General features: G+C 46.2%; 1 protein-coding gene across 7 annotated transcripts in view; it reads left to right on the top strand.

Annotated features, from left to right (window-relative positions):
* Positions 1-263: 263 nt before the first annotated feature.
* Positions 264-25,245, top strand: part of nlgn3a (neuroligin 3a) — a 77,588-nt gene continuing 52,606 nt past the window's right edge. The window contains exons 1-4 of one of the 7 annotated variants that reach the window (XM_076162871.1): positions 264-714; positions 1,807-1,866; positions 9,193-9,252; positions 17,300-17,449. In XM_076162871.1, the coding sequence (XP_076018986.1) occupies positions 264-714; positions 1,807-1,866; positions 9,193-9,252; positions 17,300-17,449 (721 nt within the window). Of the gene's footprint in view, positions 730-1,806; positions 1,867-3,789; positions 3,797-8,437; positions 8,452-9,192; positions 9,265-17,260; positions 17,450-25,245 lie in introns of all 7 variants that reach the window. The other 6 variants (XM_076162875.1, XM_076162876.1, XM_076162874.1 and 3 more) reach the window with 6 other exon arrangements.

The following is a 25,245-nucleotide window of genomic DNA, read 5'->3' as shown; positions in this document are numbered from 1 at the left end:
TTTCCTGTCCTCTTCCCTTGCAGCACTGGATAGAAGATCTGACGAGCGGAGAGAGGACGGCCAATAAACGAGGAAGGAACGCACGACTCCCGACTGTTTCTCTTCTTCTTTCAAGCCGCGGATCCTTCCATATTCCAGCTCATGACCGTTCCCCGGGTGGCTGGACTGCAGGGCTGAGCGAAGGGACGGGAAGCCTGTGTTTGCTGAGGCCACGGCCCAGCTTGTATGTTGGTGGCTTGCAGGTTCACACACTCGCAAGGACCATGTGGTGTTTTCCGAGGAGAAGTCGCCTCGCCGCGCAGAACTGGCATCTCAACGTGTCCTTATGGGTATTAAGTTTTTGCTGGTGCTTTGCCGCCGTCAGAGGCCAGAACTACAACCCCACTGTGAACACGCAGTATGGGAAACTCCGGGGGGTCCGGGTGCCCCTGCCCAGTGAGATTCTGGGGCCGGTAGACCAGTATCTGGGCGTTCCTTATGCCGCCTCGCCGGTGGGAGAGAAACGCTTCATGCCCCCCGAGCCTCCTTCCTCCTGGTCGGGGATAAAGAACGCCACCCACTTTGCGCCCGTCTGCCCCCAAAATATTCACAACGCCGTGCCAGAGATCATGATGCCAATATGGTTCACCTTCAACCTGGATATTGTCGCCACGTACATACAGGATCAAAACGAGGATTGTCTTTATCTAAACATCTATGTTCCGACCGAGGATGGTGAGTGTGCGCAGTGTACGAGCTGAAACCAGCCCTCCTCCCCCCTCTGTCCTCCCCCCTCTGTCCTCCCTCCTCTGTCCTCCCTCTATCTCCTCCTTTTCTCCAAGAACTTGTTTCGCCTCTGTAATTTCACAAAAAGCATGACCTGTTGTCTGGCGCATGCCGTGTCTGTTGTCCATCACCTCCAGCCTCCCATCTTGACTTGATCGCTCATGTAGCCTTTTCATCAACTCTTCCCTTTCCATGCCACTGTTAGAGGTCCCTCTTTTGTTCTTATACAAGCCAAAATGTATTACCAAAACTATATCTAAATGACTTATTAATGAGACGGAGAGACAAAAACGAGTCATGCAAGGAGCCTATTGGACCAACTTGGTGCACCTTCCTTCCCTCACTGTCTTGACTGTTCGGGGGATATTAGCCAGTAGTGATTACCTCATCCTAAGTGAATGATCTACTGCAGGGTTGGTGAAATATTCTAACTGGTACACGAGAGGCCTGTGGCATCAGCCTGACCTATGTAAGACCCCTTACTCTCCTGGTTTCATCCAGTTTGTCCTTGCACAAATCAAATTGCTTTTGTGTAAAAGGCAAACACAGATTGACTAAATGTCTGAAAATGTTAGATGTTGACTAATACCTGACGGGAACCCACACAGGGAAATGGGCTGGAAATGTTAATTTGCCTGTAAGAGCATCACAATGTTATCAAGTGGATGATGCCGAATGATGCTTGTAGTAAGGACACGCTTGTCAACTGAAACCTTTTGTAGAGAAACAGTGACGGCTGTGTGGCTGTAATGGGTCTTATATAGAAGTGCATGTGAAAATGGGCTTCCTGTGTCCCAGGATGCAGCAAATTCATTCCACCATTTTGGAATATTTCTGCAGCAACACACCCCCGATTACTTCCTCAACAGGTCCTCTGTTGTTCTTGATGTTGATGACTGGGAGGGGCGGGACGGGGCGGGGGAGGGGAGCAGGTTTTTACGGGGTTAAGGGGTCTGACTCAGTCTTGAGTTGTTTGCATGTCAACGTGCGATCTGTGCCAGAGCTCGCTGTTATTTTGTAGTTTTTCCATTCATTTTACAGTCAAAAGAATATCCAAGGAATGTGCCAGGAAACCCAACAAGAAAATGTGTAGAAAAGGAGGTATGTAAAAAAATACTACAACAAAAAAAAAGGAAAAAGAGCGGGATATGAAAGAGTGAAAGCGAGAGGAGAGTGATGGCTGCCATCAGCATCACTACCGATCCGCTCCCAAACCAAAGTGCTAATTGGAGTGAACATGGAACTTGTGCCTCGGATCAACGTCGACACGAGCGTGAGTGACGAGTGAGAGAATCTGCTTCTGCTGAGTGTGTGTGTGTGTGTGTGTGTGTGTGTGTGTGCCGGGCTGGGCTGGGCATCATTAAAATGTCATTTTAATTCTTTAGTCAAATGTTGATTCTCTATTCTCGTCTTCAAATCCATGTAACTTAAAATTTACCCAATTTTCTGAGGACATATTTATATATTTATGTTAGTACAGCTATTGTATTCTTCATATTGCCCTCCCAAGCTTGTGTGTGTTTGTGTGTGTTTGTGGTGAGAATGTGTGTGAAGGAGTGGAAACGCCTTCACATTACCCCAGGTCTCCAAAGAAATAATGGAACTTTGTCAAACATTGTACAACAATTTCAATGATCTGTATTTTATGTTTTCATATATTTTTGTAACAAAGTCTTGTAAGATTTATTTTATATTTTCCCCGTTTCCCAACTGTTGATTGAATCAGAAGCATTGCAACTTTTGAAACACCAGCACATCAAATTTGAGTTGGGATGCAAAAAAGAGAGAAAGAGAGCGGCGTTTGCTCTGGTCTCCGGCTGCTCTGGCGGCAGTTAAGATTACGGCTTATTGGACAAATCTGTCAGACGCGACACCTGAAAGCGTCTCAGCTTTGCTGGTTGATTAAATTTACACTAAAAAGCGAAGGGGCGTCTCTTTCCTCAACACGTAACTCACCATTGTTTAAATAGGAAGAGATGTCTTCTAGGCACGACAGCGTTCCTCTATCCGTGTGGCAGATGTACAGACGCTCTGCCACACAGAGCAATTACAGCCGCAACCGCTACCATCTCACTGCCGGTGACATCACACGGTTCATTTTCTTAACCGGCCTAGAGGCAGGAGAGGCGCTCAGAGGAATGGTGCTCATTTCTCACTGGGCGGTAAAGATCCGGCCCTGTTGCCGTGGGTTTGCGGCCCCACTCTGTCAGCTCCCACATTCTGCTTTGGTAAACCAATTTTGCTTGAGACAGACTGGACCCCCAAGGCAACTGCTTCTGAATTAGTCCCAGTTGTGGAATACACACAGAAATATCTCTTTAATATTCCCCTTCCACTTGGAATTTTTCAATTATCTCCCCAATGTTTTGGTAAAGAGAAAGAGGTTTATCTGAAGTTTCCTATGTTGGTTTCAGGGACACACACACTGTTGTGCACAGAGGTGATTGTTGCAGAGCGCCTCTGTTGCTCTGAATGTAAACGTTGTCATTTCAGTCTCGCCGCTTCCTGGGAACTCTTTCTTTCAATTGCGGCGCTTTAACCGCTTCTAATATTCGGGGCTTATGTTGAATTAGCAGTGCAAATGAAGCATAAATGATCCTTTGCACTGTTCAGCGCGCAGCCTTTGAAACATACTTGATGTTTGCTAAGCCTTTTAACGCAGGACGTCTTGTGTGATTTGATGGCTACTTACTAATAGTTAAACAGTTCGTCAGCGTTCCTTATCAGTGTCATTTCAAATGTCACATCTGTTTTATAAAGTAAATACTTGTGTTATTCTCTCTGTAAAGTATTTTGTAAATCCTCTAATAGAGCCCTTCTTTGTGTAGTAGAGTCATACACACACTGTGTACATGCAGCAACACTAACAACTCCATTACTAGTTTTAATTTATGATCTGTACTTTTGTGAACACCGTCCCTCTGGAGGAAACTGTGATTAAGTTAACAAAATGAAGTTTGGTGTTTGACTCCTCATGAAACATTTTGGTGATTGTTGCCAGGCAACGCTACAGAACTTTTACAGGAACAAAGTAAATGGCTGTGTTACCTCTGCTACCTCCTTTGTTAGAATGACGATGCCTGTCGAGAGAGAACAATACATCGGCCATGAACCTTGTGCAATACTGTGATTGTTGTTAGATTTGATTTAATTTGACAAATGGTTAGAGTATTATCGTTTATTCAGGTTAGTGCTTGTTTAAAGATAGAATACTATCTAACCATTTTACTTTGATAAAAAAGATTCTGTATGTCAAAGAATTTCCTTCTCATGGAACGATTTTCAATGGAGAACTTGTATAGTATGGATCCTGTGGTATGGAGATCCTCTGGGCATTGTGCTGAGAAACCACACAATGTGCCGACATCAAAGATGTGGCTCATGTTTCTACTTAATATGGAAGGAAAGCCTTTAGACCACAAGTGCCCTGACAAAAGATCAAAGACGGACTCATTCTGGGAGAGAAGGTTAGAAGGCTCAAACAAAATCGTCTCTGCATAGTAGATCTGCCATCTTTCTTCAGTAACCAGTTGCTCCTCGGTTTGCTGGGAGGCAACTTTGACAGCGCAGGGTTAACTGTGAATACATTTCATTTGAAATTTAGTAGCTCTGCTGGAATACTAAAAAGCACAGGGGCTCATGCTTACTATTCCAGTTCAGCCTCGCAATGTCCAGGCATGAAGTGGACGAGGTCACGTGGAGGTGGCCTAAAGTGCAAGATCAGCGCGATAGGGCGCTGCTCGCTGTGAAGCTGCCTCTGAGTGAACATGCACGGCACAAAGCTCTGATGGAGCCGGAGACACTGGAGCCGCGGTTATATCACTCAGTCATTTTCTGTCTGGGAGACGGAGTGAATGGAGTGAAGAAAGGGGTAATGATGTGCGGGGACACAGCTAAGCACTATTCAGTGTTAGAAAGCTAGATTGGCTGGAGACGGGTCAATTTTGTGAGGACAAACTCTTATGAGGTCAGACTTCATCTTTATAAAGAGTTGGCGTTGTTAAATTCATTGACAATTGTAAAAGACATTCGTAAAAATCGGATCCTTTTTACGAGGTCCTCGTTGTGGCGTTCAGGCGACGAGGTGCTGCTGTTTATATAATATTCATACGAGCCTACTCAGGATTTTTACAATAGATCCCCTTGCTGCTGGTGAAAGCTGCCTATAGAGTCCTTCACTGTGGTTTAGAGAACTGATTCTGACAGGCTGACTGAGCTCAACCCTCCTGACCTCTTTCAACCCTCATCATCAGCCTATTTGAGATAAGTACGGCAAAAGCTGTTGTAGGTTTGGGTTTGATTTGAAGCACTCAACTATCATTCCTATGCAGCTCTCTCCGGCAGCAGGCTGCCATGTGTTACACAGCCTGGTGCCAGTACTGAACAGCCAGATCAGTTGCCAAACCTGTAGATTAACTACCCGAGCAGAAGCATTGGACATTTTTTCCTCTTACCAGATGACCTGCAGGTGTTACGAAAGCGAGAGGAAAGTGAAAGAGCCCCAATCCTGGTTAGAGCGTCTGGGCCATGGCAGACAGTAACACACCATGGAAATCCTGTTGGCCGGCCATCTCAACCCAGCCTGGAGGAAGGAGGGAGGGGCCGCTCCTCCAGCGCTGCGGTGGAAATCTGTATGCCGAGCAGAGACGGCAAAAACTTTCACAAGATGACAAGAACAAATATGGGCCTGTGTGATTTCCAAACAGGGCAGATGTTTCCTTTTGCTTGACAGAATAGTGCCTCTGTGGAATGTGTATCTGGGATGGACGCTGACCCCAGTGAGTGAAGGCTGTGGGCAGCCAGCGGCGGAGCCATTCACGCCGACTTGAAATGCAAGTCGCGACTTAAGCAGGAAGTTCCTATTCAGAGGCCTCCTGCTGCAGTGCTGTCCAGCTTCCACTCTCACCCCAAGGCTCAGTATCTCTGTTCTGTTCTTTGTTTATGCCCAAACTGGAAGGAAGAGAGAGAGAGAGAGAGAATGTTAGACCCCAACAGCTTGCAAAGGCCCGGAAATGAGCAAAATCTACAAAATCAGATCTTCTGGTATATCTGGCGTTTAGTGAAATGACATAATGAACTCTTGAGTTTTCCCATTTTCTTTTTACATAATGCAATGGAGGAAGCACAGTGGGTTTCTAAAACCAGTTTCCCCTGACACACAGATAAACAGAATCCCACAAGAGAGGAAATACAATTGGCCCAAACTCTCATACACTCAGAGGGTGATCAGTCATTTGCAGTGGTCACTTCAGTGTTAAATTCAGATTGATTCTACCTTCGCCACAGGATGAGAATAATTCCTCTGAATTTAAAAGTCATTCTACCTAGATGAAGGCTTTTGAGGCTTTCACAGATTGCATGAATGCGTCTGGAACGATTGCGCGGTGTGTGTGTGTGTGTGAGAGAGAGGTGAAAGGAGCTTAGAGCCGTGTGAGTCGTGATTGTGTTTGTCAGATAGCAGAGCCTGATCACTTTCCACCTAATAGGAGAAACAAGTGGTCCACGTCTCCATCCATTATCTGGCCCGCAGACGTGAAACAGACATCTTGGCTGACTTTTGTTTGGTTTTTATTCGGGGAACAGCTGATGCACAGTGTGAGTTTTGGATGTCCTTTACCACAGGATTACAGCCTCCTTAACCTTTTAGCTGCATTCTCCATCATTCTCTCTTATGTGTCCCTCCCAAGCTGTTCCTTAACCTCTGCACCGGGAGACAGATTGAGAGAGATACAGCGGGAGGAAAACACGGAGAGCAGACAGGGAGGGGAGACGGGAAGAGAGACGGGAAGAGAGACAGATCATCCAAAACTCCCAGAGAGAAAAATGGCCACTTGAGGATTAGAGACTGAATATAACTGCTCTGAATTGTCAAGGAAGCAACATTTCACATTTCACCAAGTCCCTTTTCACATTTTGACCTTTCTGATATTTAACTCCAAGGCCCATCTATTGTCAGTGAACCTGGCAAAGGCTGGCCAGTTAACATTCAGCCCCTCCACCATGTATTGAGTGAATTGTGGATTCAGTCAGGAAGTCTCTTGAGTCTCTGAGCTCTGTGTATATTATGTGTGTGTGTGTGAGAGAGAGTGTGTGGGTGGGTGAGGGTACGCATGCACATGCTTTGGGCTCTTCATGCAGAATAGAATTCAATGGCTAACTGCTCCACAGCCCATTTTCTGCCTCTCTATGCTGTAGAAATGTTAAATTTCCCCCCAAAAAAATCCCATTTATATAACAAGCAAACCCATCAAATGTGATTTTCTTTGAACCGGATTTGATAAATGTGACAGGTTTCTATTTTGCTTGTCAAGAAAAAATATGAATAATAGCCGTTATACTTTTGAAGCGATGCAAATTACGACTCCTGCAATCTGCCGATGCAAAAGGAAACATCTATAATTCATTGCCGGCGTATTTTAATGTCACGGAGTTTCACTGCGGCGGCGTTTTAATGCAAGGTCAAATGTGGGCCGGATTGCTGAGTCATGCTCGTGTCACAGGTTTGGAAGGTGCTGTTATTGATCGATTGACACGCACTCAAAAACAACACGATGCAAACTGACGGAGCTTCACTGTCGACACCTGGCGCCCGATCCATGCCTGTCCGAAAGAATATCACTCAGGACCTTCAGCTCGTGTTTAGCATGTCAATAGCACAGCGGGCGTTGGAATAAGCACAATCACACTTTGGCTGTAGAAAGCCTTTGTTCTGTTGCTTATTTAGTCGTTTCTACAGGTGGTCTACACTCTGTACTTCTTAAATGTCGGTATTTATTTTGCAGCCTCTTCCTTCACCATGCATGGGTGCTGCCGCTGTGACATTTGTTTAGCTTTGAAATTCCAATTTTCTAACGTTATTGCACATATCGAGTACGGGAACATCCATAATCTAAGCAATTTATACAGTATGTTGCTCACAGATCAATAAGTTATTGTGCAGAAGATACACATCGATTTTGCAAGAAGTTTCTAGTTTTTCACCGGCCAACTTAAAGTTTAAGAGTGTTTCTTTTTCGTGATGTGGCGCCGTTAGATGGAGGGGTCACACAGCAGCACTGATGGCTCTGCTTCTGTTTGAGCGTCGAGACGAGATGAGAGTCTTAAAATGTTAAGTAGGACTTAAAGATTGCACGACAGCACAGGTCAGGTAATCACCGGGCCCAAAAAGGTTCTTCATGTTTAGAGTGTTTGCTCAGTAAATGTCATAACATGAGGCCCATTATTTTTCTAATTATTATGCAAAATAATGGTGTACAGGTGCACAGTTAGTTTATTATATTTCCCGGTGTATAATTGGAGAATTTAGTGTGTAGAATGAGGCGTTAAGACATCTATATGGCTCATTCCCTGGGGACCAAGAGTATCCATATAGTGAGCTTATACAGTTTATCTTGTGGATAATTTGGCAATAAAAGTAACAGAGGTTGAAAGAGATCATCTGCATTTCTGTGAATTAAACCGTAATCGGCTCATTATAATTCAGAGTTATGCTGCATAACATTGGAAATAGGATGTTGTGAAAGAGGTCACATAGGTCAGGGGGGTTCATCCTCTTGGGACCATGGAAACCCTGCTCGTTTCATTGTAATCCAGGCAACAGATAGCTTGTGTGCAAAGGGGAGCAATCCGACTTCCCCGACGGTACGCGAGAGAAAGACCATTGTGGTAATAGATGGCAGGTCAAAGGTCACTGAAATCATTAGCATTAACCTCCCAGGGACCAGGAATATCCGCAGCAAATTTCAAATTCAGGCATTGGTTTTTGAGGTAATGTTCCATGAACCAAAGTGTTTGTGTAACAGGGATTTGAGCTGACAGTTGCGTGAGATGAAAGGCCAGGGAGTCGAGCGAAATCACTGGCATTTATGCCCTCGGGACCAGGAGTGTTTGTACCAATTTCATGACAATCTGGCCACAAGGTCAAAGAGGATGAAATAGCACGATGTGTACCAAAGTGTTAGGACCAGACACTAAATGCTAAGACAAGGGCATCAAAGTGTAATTATTGAGTGTTATGTGGTGAGTGGTGGGCCAGGAGGGGCCACCAGCCTGACGTGGAAAGTGCCGGTGGTGTGTATGACTCTGCTTTAAATCTGCCACAGTCTCTCTGCTGTGTGTTGAGTTACACTGTATACCCCCAGCCTGTATAGACCTGCTACAGAATTACATAATCAAATTGTACTTTATTAAATAATGTTCCTATTATTTTACATGCTGTGTGTGTTGCTGCCTGTGACTCCTCTCCCAATGGAGCTAATGTATTCAGATGAACACAGTTCTTCACATGTGGTCTGAGATGATGATGATGATGATGATGTACCTTCTTTTATTGATTATTTTTATTGATTTTTCCAGTCTGTGCCTTGCCACACGTGCTATCTTGAATTTCCCTGTGCCTCTCTATGTCTCTCCCTGCTTCAACAACAGGGGTCCACGCAAAAAAACAGGGCGAGGATTTATCGGATAACGACGGTGATGAAGATGAAGGTATTTTCCACGGTGAACAAAGATGGTGCATGAATTCTTCCAAGGTTTCTTCCTCCGATCATTTATGTTTGTTTGGGTTTTTTTGGTTTATTCTTTTATCCTTTTTAAGTGCCGATGCATCATCATACAACACTGTCACATTATAGAAAGAAAAACGTTACATCTTTGAGAATGAAAGTGTGCGAGTGATTGTGAGGTTTGACTGCTATCCCATGTGGTCCTATGTATCTATTTCAGCAGTGTGTGTGTGTGTGTGTGGCTTCAAAGTGGGGAGGGACCCCGCAGCACATCAAACTAGTGTTGAACTATTTTAATATCCCACATAGTGACTGGAGCATCTGTTATTACACAGGCAGCGGTGAGAGTCCCTTCCTCAAGGTGTGGCCGGCAGCTGAATTTAAGGCGATAATAGCAGAGGGAATGCGAGGCAGCAGTGTCATATCAGACTGTCCACCAGGTCTGCCAGCAGATTTAGATGAGGAGTGTTAGTTCAGGAGTGGAGAGGATTAGAGGAGAGAGGTGTAGAAAAATGGGGAGTTGGTGCTCTGCAATCACATTGTTCACTTTCCGTATTTATCTTAGGATGTTCCTGGCTCGGGGTGGATCTCTGCCCAGATTAGAATGAGACAATTCCTGTGCTGTAACAGAAACGGCTTAAGTCCTTTGAATCTAAATCTAACCCTTGTTGTTGCGCCGCCCTTGTCTTCCCTTTGCTACTGTAGGTGAGGTTATGGCGTAAAGCCTTTTGATTCCGGTTGTTCTCCACACTTGGAGTCTGCTACCTCAGTTCAACCTATTCGAACATCATACCATGTATGTATTAGGCCCTGTTGGTGTTCACATTGTAGTTAAGGAGCATTGTGTTAACCACCAACGCTCTCAGTGATTCTCCTTCATTCATTTCCCCAAACTTTCTTCCGTTATTGCTCTTCTCTTGGCGTTATTCTCAGCTGTACAGACGTCTGAGCTGCTAAGTTTTACTCCTAATTATACCGCACCAACGTCTTCTGATGTGCCGTTACCGCTGACTAATTGCTCCTCATTTGTTCAAGCTGTGATCAGTAACGTAACAAGTAATACTCGTCAATCCTCATAAATGTGTGGTAGTAGAAGTGCCGCACACCAGCACATCCAGTAATCGGAAGTTCTTTTGTGCAATGTGTCTGGAACGAGCGCTGTGTCGTCTTATTTAGCCGACAAATGAATGTGGTGGTTTCATAGGCGTGTGGTTTCAGTCATTAGGTGTGAATCTCTCAGGACGGAGCAGAATGTGGGCCGCATTAGTTCTGCGGTGGGTTCTGAACCCGCGTGAGCCGGGTTGGCGGCCGATCTTTCCAGATGTTTAAAGGTCTGTAGCGAGTCTGCTTACTTTTTGCCAGTGGGCTCTCTTCTCAAATAGATGCCTCACGCTGGCATTGATCACAGAACAGGAAGCGTTGCCATGGCACCACTTTGACACACAGGTGTTTCCTTATTCAAGCCCAGGGCAAGCTGTTGCAAACGAAGCCAAATTGCCTTCAGTCTCTGGCTCTGCTGTGCGAGTTTATATGCATGCGTGTGTGTGTGTGTGTATGTTTGGCTTCCTTCAAGAAAGCCCACATGTTAGTTTATGTAGCCCCGAGTCAGTTCAGAATTATTGACAAGTGCCAATCCCTTTGTCTGGCACATCTTTGCATGCAGCGCAGTGTCTCGGCGTGTTGTGCGAGTGGAGCTGCACTGAGAATCTGACAAGTCTATTCTTTACAAAGCGAGACTAATGCTATTTACGGAGCATCACCGTAGAAGCACAATACGGTCCCAGCTGAATCCCTGCCACAGCACTGGAGCTAATGCATGTGTGACAGAGTTGGCCATCACTCCCCAGACGTGATCCAGAGGATTTCCATTGTTCTGGTGAATGTGGCTTTTTTTTTTGACGTGTCATGGTGCAAAACACGAACGGGGGGCTGAAGGACTCCCCCCTCGTCTTCCTCACTGTGCTCCTATGTAGCGGAACAGACAGAAGAAACCACAAAGTCCTTCTAAGCTGTTTTACTTTGGCTCCAAAAAGTGTTATTATCATGGGTAACAGCATTCTTCCTCTCTGAAGTTACGCTGCCGCATGCATTTCCGATCAAAAACAACGATTTGTATTCACGCTTACCGACGAGTCGAATCAAAAAGCAAACTGTACCTCCTCTTACCCACAAATCCTCACTCAGTCCAGAGAGCTGCAGCCTTGTCTGGTCTCTCTGTCTAACCCCCTCCATCTCTCAGTCTGTTCATCCCAGCATTACCCTGCTGTCTCAGTTGGCACTCTGTCTATCCTGAGCTAATTCCTCTCCCCCCCCCTCACCCTCCTCACCATGTTTGAGCCGTCTTCCTCCCCTGGTATAACCCTCTTGACAGACTCGCTCTTAAATTCAACTTAAATAAGCTTATTTAATTGCCAAGGCAGTGCGAGGAACATATGTGTTGTAGCAGTAGCACATAAATATAAATTCCGACATAAAAAAGGGTATAGACCGTCCAATAAAATCATTCAGTTTGGACTCGGAGGTCAGCAAAATAAAGCATCCAGCGAGGGGTATAATTAGGTTTTTATAGATGTGCTTCTGCCTGCTGGCTGCTTCTACGGCTCTCCGTCTCTCTGCGTGCGCGTCTATCCGTCTATCTCCATCCCCAGCATCTGCCAGTCTGTCTGAGCAGCGGTCAACCCCTCAGCTCGCCTGGAGTGCATTCTAATTCCACACAGCGCTCCCTCCAGCAACGTGCCGGCGCGGGCCAAGGCGCTGTGATTTACCCCCGGCCCACAATCAGGACTCCATTTTACAGACGCGGTTATTGCGCTGTAAAAGGATGCGCTGGGCTTTCAATGGCCTACCTGCTGTTGTTAGATAAAGGTGGGCATGTAAATAGAGGAAGTGTGGCTGCGGAGGAGCCGAGTCTCCCAGGTGGAACATGGCAACGGTGCTGAGCTACCGTGCCCAGTGTTAGGCTGAGAACGACAGGCGGCCACGCTGCGTCTCCAGAGCCGCTCACACTGCTGGTTCATTGATGAGGCGTGTGTGCGTGTGTGTGCGTGTGTGTGTGCGTGTGTGTGCGTGTGTGTGTGTGTGTGTGTGTGTGTGTGTGTCTCATTTGGCTCGCCGAAACCTTAACTGTAATCAGGGGGAATCATGCACCGCCTCTGTGTGTGTGTGTGTGTTAGTATGTGTGTGTGAGTGTGCACTCTGCTCCATAAAATCAGTGAAGCTTGCACACGTACACGCATGTATACCAATAAGCAATGCCTGCTACCAAAACACAAGAAGCAAACAGGGAAGAAAACTACCCACAAACACTCTGCACATGCTCGCACACGTGTACACACAAACACACACAGGCGCACACATTCTCGCACATCTCGCTCTACCCCACCCCCACCCCAGAGATTCTGTCACTGGCCGCTGTGCCAGGCAGCAGAGCTGAGCTCCACCTGCCCGGGTATTACCATTAATTCCATTGTGCGTTCCTCGCCGGTTCTCCAGTCCAGCGCGGCCCTCGGCTTGGCTCGTGCGGGCTGCAGAGTGGCGGGTCGCAGCCGAGGCAATTCACACACCAATCTCGCCATGCTGCCACTATCCTATTCTCTCTGATGTGGCAGGGATGTGGGGGGATTTCTGCCCCTTGAAGCCCATTTGTGTGGAGATATTTGGCCCGCCGCTGCTCAGCCTCTCAGGGAGATAAACACTGCTGCCTCGCGGCCGATTCGCCAGGGCAGACGTTTGAAACGGACGAGCCGGGCGGCCGCTGTCGTCTTTGTATTTCTGTCCTTTACTCTTGAGTGGCACAGAGGAATCAACAAAGCTAAGGCGAGCATAAACGTTTCGCTTCTCAGAATCTTAGATAATGGAACAAGAGCCGAGACGGATTTTGAATTACCTCATTTACTTTAGTCTTTTACGCTTTGCTGGGCCCGAGACCTCTGTGGACGTGTGGCTAACGGGGCGTGTGCACGTGTGTGGGCGTGCACGTGCGCCTCGTCAAACCTCTGGCTTTGTGCAGAATAAACCTCAGCTTTCGTAGCCTCCACTGAGGACAGAAGGCTTCCAGGAAAGACTAAAGGGTTAGTCTGTCACTCTGGGGGCAAACGGTCTTAGAGATGACAGCGCCTCTACAGCTAACTGCTCTCATCTATATCCAGCCCTGCTCGAGGGGGCTTCTGCTAATAGCCCTGTAGGCCTTTACCTCTCTCTCTCTCTCTCTCTCTCTCTCTCTCTCTCTCTCTCTCTCTCTCTTTCTCCGCCTCTCTCTCTCTGTTTTGTCGCTCCTGCCATTTCACAGAGGCGGAGCAGCTTCACGGCGTACGCGAGCGCTAGCACAGCTGTCTGCTCCGTTACCAACATCATATTAAATGCAAAAAAAAACACACACACACACATACACATACCAGCCGGGGGAGGCAGGATGTCACCTTCACACAAAGGTCACTCCGCCCATTACGTCGACTACAGGGATGTCAGGATTGGCGGGTAAAGGCACACTGAGGCTGAAGCTAGGCGAGCCCCGTTTCCACGCTTCTAATGCCACGTTGAGATTTCCCCTACCTAAGACATGCCTCAATTACTTGTAGAGATGCCAAGTTTTCTAAGAGAACACGGCAGATCTTGACATACCCTCCACTCTCAGGCGCTCTCTCTCCTGCCCGTGCCGTCACTCCTGATAATGTGCAGCCTCTGAAACTCTGCCGGCTTAAAATAGCCATGCGCTAAAAAAAAAGAAAAGCTACGCAACAGCTATTTTTCTTTTCTCCAGCTCCCTCTTTCTTCTTCTTCTTCTTCTTCTGTCTTCCTCCTGCTCCAGCCCCCTTACCTACAGTGACAGACGCTGACACTTCATTTGATTGTATAAAAAGAGGAAGGTGGGGGGCAAGCGTTCAGAATGCTGCCGGTGATTTGTACAATCGGCACAAACCAGTGAATAATTTGATTTAATTACGCTGCCCGATCTTTGGCATGCAAGCGTGGCCATTAATGGACTTGTCATGTGTGAAGCGTGAACCTTGGGCTGACACGGAGCTCTGCAGTAGGGTGCATATCATAACCCGCCACATCAGGACGTCGTCAGCTCCCCCGTCCCCGCCCCCCGCCTCCGCTTCCCACCTCAGTCCTCGCTGATCGCCGCTGACAGCCACCATGTTTTTTTCTCAAGTGTTGACACAGGGAACGCCGGGAAATTTCCTCTACTTGCCTCCCCCCCCCCCCCCCCACCCGCCTCACCGTCGAGTGTCAAGGCTGGTTCTGGGCCTGAATGGAGCGCTTATATGCCGTATATATGACAGGCGCTTTCCTGTGGAAGGTGGCGAGTAAAGGAGCAGCAGGAGAGAGGAAAAGGAAAAGGAGAAAAGGTGGCAGTACTGCAGAGAGAGAGAGAGAGAGATGGAAGGGGACATAGAGGCCCGGGCCCTGCTGATGGGATTTGCTCGCAGCCGGATCATCATCAGCGCCGGGCGCCTCAGCTTAGGCTTGAGTCAGACTCGACCTCCCACTGACACTCCAATCAGCCAATCATGCTGCGATGCATCCACTGAATGTTATGCCCTCTGTTACAACCTGAGGTTTATAGGTCCTTTTCTCTCAGCAACCTGTTAATTTAGTCCGGAGGAAGCAGAGGAACCCGTCCTTTGTTTGGCTTAGTTGTAAGCATTTCCTCCGCCTCCAAGTGTGTGCTGATAGCGTGTGTGTGAGTGTGTGAGGCTGATGGGGCATGATGTCACTTGTCTGGTTGAGATTATTATGTGTGCAAGCAAATGATGTTGCCCACTCAATGTCACATTTCTCTTTATCCCATTGCATTACACAATTTCCTTTTGGATTAGTTTTTTTAATTTCCAAAATCCAGAGTTTCCTTTTTTGTTCTTTATCCTTTGAACCCGGTTGTGCATGTGATTCTGTCGCAGGTATTCAGGTATGTGCTTTAATAATGAACATGTCTCTGCGCCGCTCAATGAATTTGTGTTTGTACCTTTTGGAGAGGAAGTGAATGAGGACGCACCCTCTCTCTATCAGCCACTGAGTGACCTCTAAACTCACAGCAAACCATCTGAGCTGTGATCTGATAGGTCAGGAGAAACTAGTGGCGTCATTGCCCCCCGGAGCCGAGTCCAGATGTTCATGTATCCTGAAAGGGTTTTTTGTTATTTATTTTTTTCCAATTAGGTTCTGTAACATAAACGTTTCCTCCGACACACTCGCTGGCACTGAGCTCCGTATATCACTTGTGTGTGTGTGTGTGTGTGGCACATCCCACAGCAGATCAAGCAAATAAATAGATTAGACACAAAGTAGAGCTTCAGTATCTGGTGTTGCTCTCCCCAAAGGGATTTATCTGTTGTCATGGAGACGATGTGAATCAACAAAAGAGGTGACTGATAGCATTGACATGACTAATCTGTTTCTTATTTCTGCCCCCTGCTCCTTCCTTCTCTTTTCCATCCTCTTTGTATCTGTGGCTCATGCGTTTGAGAGGCTTGTGTAGGATATTGTTTTGCTGTCTGTCCCCCACTTTCCCTCCCTGACTGGACGTTCCATGCTTCCTCACCCTATGCATCCCCCTCCTCCTCCTCCTCCTCTTCCTCCTCTTCCTCCTCTTGTCTCAGATAAGTGTGTGTGCGTGCGTGTGTCAGCTATAAATCACATTTCACTGTGTAGCCTTCTCAGATACCAGCCTGATAAAGGAGGCCGTAAATCAGGCTGCATCATACACGTGTTATTGCTTTGCTTTTAAACATAACGGGGCCATGAATAACCAAGGGAATAATGGGGGAAGCAGTGAATCAATGCTGAGCTCTGCTAAAGGGGTTACAGGGAAAAATACATCTCTGCAAAATGCATTTAAGTAGTTGTCCTCTGTGTTCAGAATGCTAATGTGATGGATTGCGTAATGACGAGCAGCGCCCGGAGATGGATGCAGATTAGGTCATGCAGGAAGCCGTCTGCGTTTAGTTTAAGGATTATGAATTTGTGGCTCTCAGTCACCACGGCAACCGGGATACAACGCCGTCCTTTTTTAATTCCGTCTCTTCCCCCGTCCCTCCCTCGATCTGGTTCTCGACACCGCCGCTGAGTTTAAAAAAAGGACGAGATGGAGAAGAAGAGGGAGGGAAACGGGGAGAGGATCTGAGGGAAAGAGCTACAAAGTGAGGGAGGGGAAGGCGAGACTCTACATGGAGACAGAGGGGAGCAGGAGTGAGAATGAGAGAGAGAGAGAAAGAGTTTCTTGTCTCGTCTCCAGGCTCTTGCTAGGCAGTCAGTAATTCAGTGTATTCGTTGCACAGAGCCGTTTCTTTCTTCCTTCCCTCCACCTCTGGATGTGCATTATCCGGCTTGAGTGTCGCTCTGGCAGAGTATCAAACCCTAGTTCACGGATAAAATAAACAACGTTTTTAGGAAACTGGAGCACCGTCTTTCTTTTTACTGCCGCCCCTCCTGATGCCAAGCGGCGGCGGCGTGCACATAAATTGCAGCGCTGAGAAAGACCTGTGTAAAAAAGAAGGAGGCGAGCGAACGGTAGCCTCGTGTAATTAGCCGCTGTGTTTTCCCCTATCGCTGTCAAGCCAGATTAGCCCGCTCCCCGGTTTAGGAGACGTGTCAGAGTAACGCTGTCTTTATTCCCCCTAATGGTTTCCTGTGTGTCTATATTGGGAAGTGGGCCTGCCTCAGAGAAGGCAACACAAAACCAAATGCGGCCCTAATATGAGCTAAATGACATGCTGCTTTTTCAGCTGAGATGGCCAATTACTATAATAGAGTCCAACTCAAGAGTTTCAACATAATGAGTGGACATTCATTTGTTTCCCATAAAGGAAATGCAACATAATATGCTTTCATTTCCATTAGTGGGCCAGCAGACTGTGTCCCTGCAGCTGGTATCTGGGAGGCGACATGTCTCGTTTGTCTGTCTGTTTGTGCTCCGGCATTCTGTCTGTCTGCCTGTCTGTCTGTCTGCCGTGTCTGAATCTGAGCTGACCCTTGATGAGAGCAGGAAGACAACAATGTGAATGTGTTAATGATGGCCACTCTTGCAGACATACGAGACACCGGGGCCAAGCCTGTGATGGTCTACATCCACGGAGGATCCTACATGGAGGGCACGGGCAACATGATCGATGGGAGCGTGCTGGCCAGCTACGGGAACGTCATCGTTATCACTCTCAACTACCGCGTCGGCGTCCTCGGTAAGCAGCGCTCTATCTTCCTCTTCCTCTCTGCTTCTTTTTCCCTTCACCTCCTTCTTCAAGGACTCGCTTTCTGGGGCATCTTTGTAGGGCAGCGAAGTGTAATGAGCGCCGCTGATTGCCACATACACTCTCAAGTCAGGCGAAGGAGGAGGGGGGGAAATAACACACGGGCGGATATATGGACCGCTCCCTCAAAAGCAGTAATTGATGTGCGCTGAATGTGGGTTTGTTGTTACGGCTGGGGTGTGGAATAAATTCAGAAATTATTGTAATGAGGTTGAAAAAGTGATGAGATGGGCGTGATACTTGAGCGAGAGAAAGAGAGAGAGAGAGGGAAAGAGAGAAAGAGAGTTGCAGTTGGTTGCAGATACACTCACTGCTGAATCCTCTTTCAGACACTTATGTGTGTGTGTGTGTGTGTGTGAGAGAGAGAGAGCGAGGCAAGGCGAGAGAGAGAGAGCTCCATGGAAACAGCTGCAGGAAAGCAAAATGGAGTTTGTTAGCACACCACCCGAGCTCTCCACCTCTTCCATCCATCTCCTCTGACGCAGCTGATTTCCCTCCTCTCACATTTTTTACGTTTAGAGCGGCTGTTAAAAGGCAATAAACACTACGACTGTGCAATGATGTTTCCCAGGTTTGTTTGTATTTGTTGTAACTACTGCCTGAGCCTCAGCCTGCTCATGTAAGAAGCTGCACTCAGTGTTGTCCTCCAGCACTCTGAGCTGACTGCTGTGGTTGAATGGGACGACTCCCATTTATCCCCAGACTCCGGTTTTGATGGAGATGAGAGCGCTACGGCCTATCGATTTTGTCATCAGGATCGCTCGCCTTGAATGCGTTGTGTTTCCTGGTGTCATTTCTGTGCAGTATCATTTCGAGCGTGGTAATCAACCTCCAGGGTGGTAAGATACTGTCAGCGGAGCAGGCCGAGCGAGGGAGCAAGCAAGCGAGCGCCCGGCCGGCCGGCGGTTTAAAGCCGAGCACATAAGCCAAACACAGACTCATGATCATATTTCTTTCATGGCACTTCAATTATGAGTCAGATGTTTCTCCTCTCGCTGCAGCGTTTTGCTAAATGTCATTCTACATGCATGCACACACACTGCCCCCCCCCTCTTCCCCCGCCCCCTCCACATCCAAACACTACACTCAAGTCCCCCAAGCATGTGCACAGGCACACACACACACGCTTCTAAGCATTATCACAGACAAACACGGACAGGCATACACAGTGAGATACGCGCAAAAAAAACAATCCATGCACCCATAGCTGCGGTATTTACACGCACAAACTCGTAAGCTGAGGCACACACAGATACACACTACATGGGTGTGTGTTGGCGCAGCAGCTCTCTTGGTGAGCTTCCCAGCAGCCATTCTGAGGAACGAGCAGAGAAGAAGTGATGCATGTAGTGGAGCGATAATGTCCATTGCTATAGCATTATGGTCTGATAATCTCCCCGCGGTGCAGCTTTAAACTGTTATTATAGACACACACTGCTATAAACTGCAAAAAAACAGAAATCCAGACCAGAGAGGAACCAAAGCATGATGGGCCAATTAACACTGAGCCGTCTGAGGACTTTAAGCCCTAAATTATGAAATGTGATGTGCTACTAACGACATGACAACGCCAGCGCTACAATGTGTGTTTATTCTTCAGCTCGGGTTTAAAAATAAAAATGTTTGTCACTTACAAATTGATCCTTAATCTGCTATGATCAGCATTAAGTGGAGTGGAGTGTTATCGTACATTAGCCGGCGTATTCAAAGTCCATAAATGCCACAGTTTATAATCTCACATCACCATTGTCATTCAATAAACACAGACTTCAAATAGAGACTGTTCTATTATTATTATTATTATTATTATTGTTATTGTTATTGTTATTGTTATTAGTAGGGGTAGTATTATTATATACAACCTTATACAGAACATTAATGTTAATACAAAATGACATTATGGAGATGTATAGAGTATATGATGAAATATGACAGAAACAAATTCATACTGATTTAATTAGTCTCCTTAACTTAAAGGGATGTGGGAATCACTGGAAGCTGAGAGAATTAGACGAGATAATGAATTCAAAGTGAAACAAGACGAGAAGCAACTTGAGCTCGGCTTTCTGACACTAATAATCGCCCCCCATCCCCCCGCCCCGCCCCCAGTCCCTGGGCAATATATAGCATTATTAATGTTTGTAACACACAACACAGCCAGTTTGACTATGAGACTACAGGCAGATGTGATGTTGCACCAACAGAACCGTAAGATTGTTGTATTTTCTAACATCTGACATCTGAAATATCAGATGTTGAACTCATCATATATTGTTTATAATAACACTTTAATCACACAACTGTTTGCAGTATTTCAGGACTTAAAAGCCTCCCGCACATACGTTGTAGAAGGGAAAAGTCATGACACGTCTAATTAACCTTTGGAGAGAGATGGAGACTTGCGTGGATTCTATTCTTGCTTGGAGTTGTCGCTTCGCCTCCATTCCTGTTCCAATTAAAGAAGAGTCCACTAAGTTTCTAGAGCCACACCAGCCCCCCGCGGTGCTTGGCTTAGCGCTGTGATGATAATTATTGCTTCAAAGGTTGAGCCACAACACCCATGAGGCACAGATTTGAAACTTTCATATCGCAACCTTTCGCTCCTCAGATGAACATGAAATGTAATATTTAATGACTTATAGATCCATTATAGAACCATTACCACACAACGTCATGTGGAAAGTGTGGTGCACCTGTGTGTCTCTACCTGTTGGCCCAAACGCCACAACCTGCTGGGGTGAGGGAGCTGAAGAACGTCAATGTGTTGTTGCCAAATGGAATCTGGGAGCTCGTCCCTGCTGCTGCATCGATCTCTATGTGCTGTGAGGGAGACGGAGAAAGAGCCGTATGTTTTTTGTGAATTCTGTGCGTTTTCCAGCGTATGTGACTTGTGCTCAGTGGTGTGGTGCGTGTGCGAGCACGTGCGGAGTTGCCGCGCCTTTCTAATGATGTGTAATGAGTCTTACTCAGAGGGGAGTATCTTGTATCACTGCTCTTTACAAATATAATTACTCACTGGCTCTCTAGAGCATGTCAATTTCCCAGTCCATTGGGGGGGGACTTAATTACTAGTTTCCAAATGCATTAAAAATTAACAATGGCTGCCTCACTTGCCAAAACCCAAGGTGAGACTCTTCTTCTCAGCCAGCTGCTCTGAAAAGAGAACGGTCAAGTGCAGTCTGAGCCCGTGGAGAGTTTTCACCTCTGACAGGGTTTATTTATGACCTTTGATGGCTATCTCCCCTATCGCTCTGATCTCAAACCATTTCATAGTGGAACCGTCATCTCCGTCTACCTGAGCTGGATGGAACTCGGGCCTTCAAAAGAATAGTTTTAGATCTGATCGGAATAACCTCAAACTATGAATGTGCTCTCAGCTGCGGCGGTGATTCAGCATTGATCTCTGAATTGTATTCTTTATGCGCCGCGTCGTAAATGGTGTTGCTCTTTTCAATTTGCTTACCTAAAGATGGTGACTTGGTAATGTAGCCGGGGAGTTGGGAGGCTATTCTCCCGTAGCTGCTCCTGTCACTGCACAATACTGTAGTGTGCTGTATGTTTATACAGTAGTTTAACTGCTGCAGTTTAAGCATAACGACTAAGCACCGCTGAGACCTCAACAGCTCCCATTATACTCGTGCACTCCTCACGCAGTACTTTAGCTGCTCATCTGGTCACTGCCTATATGAGGTAAAAGCTGATTGATGAGTATGGCAGTGACATTTATTTGCTTACCGTGCATGTGGGGAAGAATCGCTTTAGCTTTGTTATACTGTAGATGTTTGTGGTCCCAAAAAACATCCAGAGCCACGGCTGTTTTTCAAAGGAACCTGCAGTGCGGCGAGGCCAAATACACACAAATAAAGCTATTCTATAGCATGAGCACGCCTCAGTAAGTGTTCCAGTCAGGCACATCTGAGCAGAGGAGTTCTCAAACAGCCAGGAAAAGCAAAGGCAGACTGAGTGCATCCTCTTCATCTTCTATTATCAGGAGGGGAGCTGAGATGCATATTTACTTCTCTTACTTCTTTTCAATGCCATTTGGATGAATTCATCCAAATTAAGCAGAGAACAAAAACATTTATTCATCCTATTAATGTCAGGGAGTGAGGGATTGAAGTAATGGTTTTCATGCTCCAGTCTGCAGCAGCTTGTTGATGTTGCTCTGCTACAAATCACTGCCAGGAAATTAACTCTTAAGCCGCTCTTCCCAGACACACTGCAACAAATGTCTGGCACCGCAAGACAGGGCAGAGATAGGAAGCATTGTTTCTAAGAGCTCAGCTTTTCACCGCCTCCAAGAAGAAATTTCCCTTCTGGCTTAAAATGTTGGAGAAGTATTGATTAAAACTGAAAAGGGATAAATACTCAGATGGTCTGAGCCCCTGGAAATAATGGAGGATTTGCCAAACAGCACTTAGACAGTACACATATTTGATGACTTTTAAATATAGCAGCATTCAGTCGTTTGACGGATCAATGTCGTTAACTCGTCCTGGCTTTGCTTTGAATTGTATCATCTCTGAAAACAGTACAGCGGCTCGTGAGTGCCTAATAATCGGTAGTAGTGCGTTTCTCTTTTCTTTGCTCTTTAGAGAGAATAGATTGTCAGTTGCGGAGTGCTGGGCTTGATTGGCAGCCGAGCCATTTGAGATGCTGGAAACCTGCCTGATTGGAAGGCGGGAATCCAATCAAGACTAATTTTGTTTTAACATACTGGTGGGAAGGTCCAACATCTGAAACTTTGGGAGAAGATGCTTAACGGCATTGATTTCCTGCACTATTTTCTTGGTGGAAACTATATATTTGCATTGTCTGGTTCATTAGACTTAAGTAATGAAGTTTAACAACTTGGTGGAGGTTTTTAGTAACAGCTGTTGGTGTGTATTTAAATGTTTTTGTCCTGTTTTGACTGATCAGGCAAAATGAAAGAAATGAACGATAATGTGAAACAATTATACCTGCATCATATTCTCATTCATCAACTGCCCACATTTGCTTGGAAGTAGACGTTAGCAGCAGTAAGGTATGGATACAGTTTGGCACTAGATGATTACTTTCCAGATTTTCTTCGTATTGCGTCAAACACTGGTGGATGTTTGGGTCGAGCAGCTGATCTGAGTGAAGCAGGTCAGAGCAGCTTTGTACGGCACCAGCACATTACACACAGCTGATGTATTTTTCTAAAGAATTTGTCCCTCTTCTTCCTCCTGCACAAGTACAAACAGCAACAATGCTCATTACTGCATAATTCATAATAGAAAACTGTGACTTGAAGAAATCAATGTCTGCAGTACAGTAGAGCTTCACTTTGCAAAACAAGCTTTGCTGCCCTGAGATGAAAACGTGTTTGGATGAGGAGTGCGTTCACCAACAACAGTAAATATGCATTACAAAGACATCAAAGCGCCAAGCAGACAATTGCTTTCATCTGGCCAAAGGGTCTCCTGCAGCATCTCATGTAAAAACGAAACACTTCAGACGCCAAAGACGGCGCTATGAAGTGCACAGATGGAACTGAGGTTCACCGGGAGAGAATGTCAGTGTCAGGGTTTGTGTTTGAGATGCTTTATTGTCGCTTGTTTGACCTTCACTGTATGTGACAGATGCTTGGTGATGCTCTTATTCATGTCATAAGTGTTGTTCCTGTTGTTTCTCACGCCAGACAGCAATGATTCTAGTATTTACCAAGCGGCTATCTTGCTCGCGCCCGCCGTGTCATGCTACAGCAACAAGGGATGACATTTCCATTTCCACCTCTGCAAAATCTGACTTAATAGTAATTCAGAGGCAGCGCTGCAATTTCTATGTGTGCCACCAGCTGCCAAAACTTTTGTCATATTCTCAAGTACTCGAGTAATGGAGTGTATCTGAGTGTGAGAGTCAGATAGAGGGGCTAGGAGGCAATTCATAAGGCCACGCATGCAGGTGGCAGGTGTTGTCAATGCAACCACCAAGCTCCTTTGTTCACCTTTGGTTTATGTGGTAGATGCTAAACTTGCGAAGGAGGAATTTACAGTTTTGTTTGAATCCCTGGTCCTCCTCTTTGCATTCAGACCGAGATGGCCTTTTTAATAGCCAGGCCAGTAAATCTCCAAATATACGCTCATCATTATGTGACCCGATGTGCTTAGTTGTGTTTGGACTGGTTTATCACTGGTAATTGAAAAGTGACCTTGATTATCAGGGATATAAATTGAAAAGCCCGACCCGCAACCTTTAATGTGTCGTTGCGCAGCATTTTATAGCGTGGTGACAGTGGAATGCTGAGCTGTTCTAGCTGATGTATTGCTAGCAGGGCCAGGCTGAACTCGGATATCAGAATATGTCTGTAAAGATTATGCTGCTAAAGCCGTACACAAATAAGCTATACTGGTATTGGATGCAAAATTAGCTGCATTAGTATCCGAACCACAGTACATTCAGAGGCATAAATGCTGCAGTGAAGCAATACATTCTGGGTAATGGGGAAGGAAAATTACTGTTTTGTTTCTTTGCTAAGAAATCGACGCAGGGAGCAAAAAATCAATAAATGGAACCTTTACATGTCATTGTATAGAATCTCTGAACAAATATTCCATCTTGCTTCAGTAAGATGTATTGCGTACCCCAAGGTGAATATTTGTGTTTTTGAGACTTGGAAACTTTAGTCTATTCCCAACTCATATTGGGCTTCTTGTTTATATAGCCTGAAAGATCTATCTGGAGTGATTCATTGCTTGAACGCTTTGTTTTGCTTTGTACTGTGCTGGAGCAGCGAGTGTGAGGCTCCTAATGGCAGCCGAGCTTTTCTCCTTAGCGCATTTGTCCTTGAGGGATTTCTAACTTCAAAAACCGAAAAAAGCACAGGTGCCTCTTCTTCCTGAGGGCAAACGACACACACACACACAGGTAAGAGCCTAATCGAATGGAAGGCAGCGTGTACACCTACCAGATTAGCTCAGCACGCTACGTTTGATCACTCAGACGAGGACAGAAGTGAGTCGATCTAAAACTCCCCCTTCTCTGGTTTTCGCTCACTCTCAGCAGCTCTGCGATAGGTGGAGAGAGAAAGATTAGAGCACAGCTACTGCGAAAGGGAGGAAGGCGGTTAAGAATTGCTTATCATCAGGTGTTCTGAGGCAGGGATGATGTGTGAACGGAGATATATTTTGGCCAGGTAGGTAAAGGGTATTTGCTGCTGGTCTTGTAGAGACATTAATCATCGCTGGGGCAACGCATAACTGCCAAGGTCAGCAGTCCTCACAAGTGTGGGAGGCATTCTCCACAGCGGCCACCACATAGAGCTGCTAGATAGGGAAGAGGGAGGAGGACATGTGAGTACGGGCGACTGTGGGCGATGGGTGAGTGGAAATAGAAGGAAAGATTGAAGACTTGGTGAAAATTTATAGAATAATAGATTAAATGGAGAGGGTCATCGAGGGTTACACACAGGAATGGACGAACGCGTTAAACCATACCGTGCTTTAGAAGTACAGTCGGTGACAAAGCATGTTTTTAAATGGAGCAGGAATCTGAACTCATAATAGTGAGCCTGCTGAGTGAAAGAATGAGCTCAGCGTGACGAGATACATGCAGGCGGAGTCCATGCACCTGGTGACGGTCGCAGAGAATAAAGGGTTAATGGTGCTTAAGTAGGAGTTTGGGTTTGTTAAAATAGGACACTAGGGGCGGACGATGCCTGGTTTGGGAGAATCGTGACTCTGATGGGCGTTATGAGAGACGCC

Source organism: Genypterus blacodes, unplaced genomic scaffold (genome assembly GCF_046128005.1).
Source record: "Genypterus blacodes isolate CSIRO-AG114 ecotype Tasmania unplaced genomic scaffold, CSIRO-AGI_Gbla_v1 ptg000128l_1, whole genome shotgun sequence".
NCBI classification, from domain to species: Eukaryota; Metazoa; Chordata; class Actinopteri; order Ophidiiformes; family Ophidiidae; genus Genypterus; species Genypterus blacodes.
The sequence above is the reverse complement of the archived record's forward strand: the minus strand, read 5'-3'. Positions and strand labels throughout refer to the sequence as shown.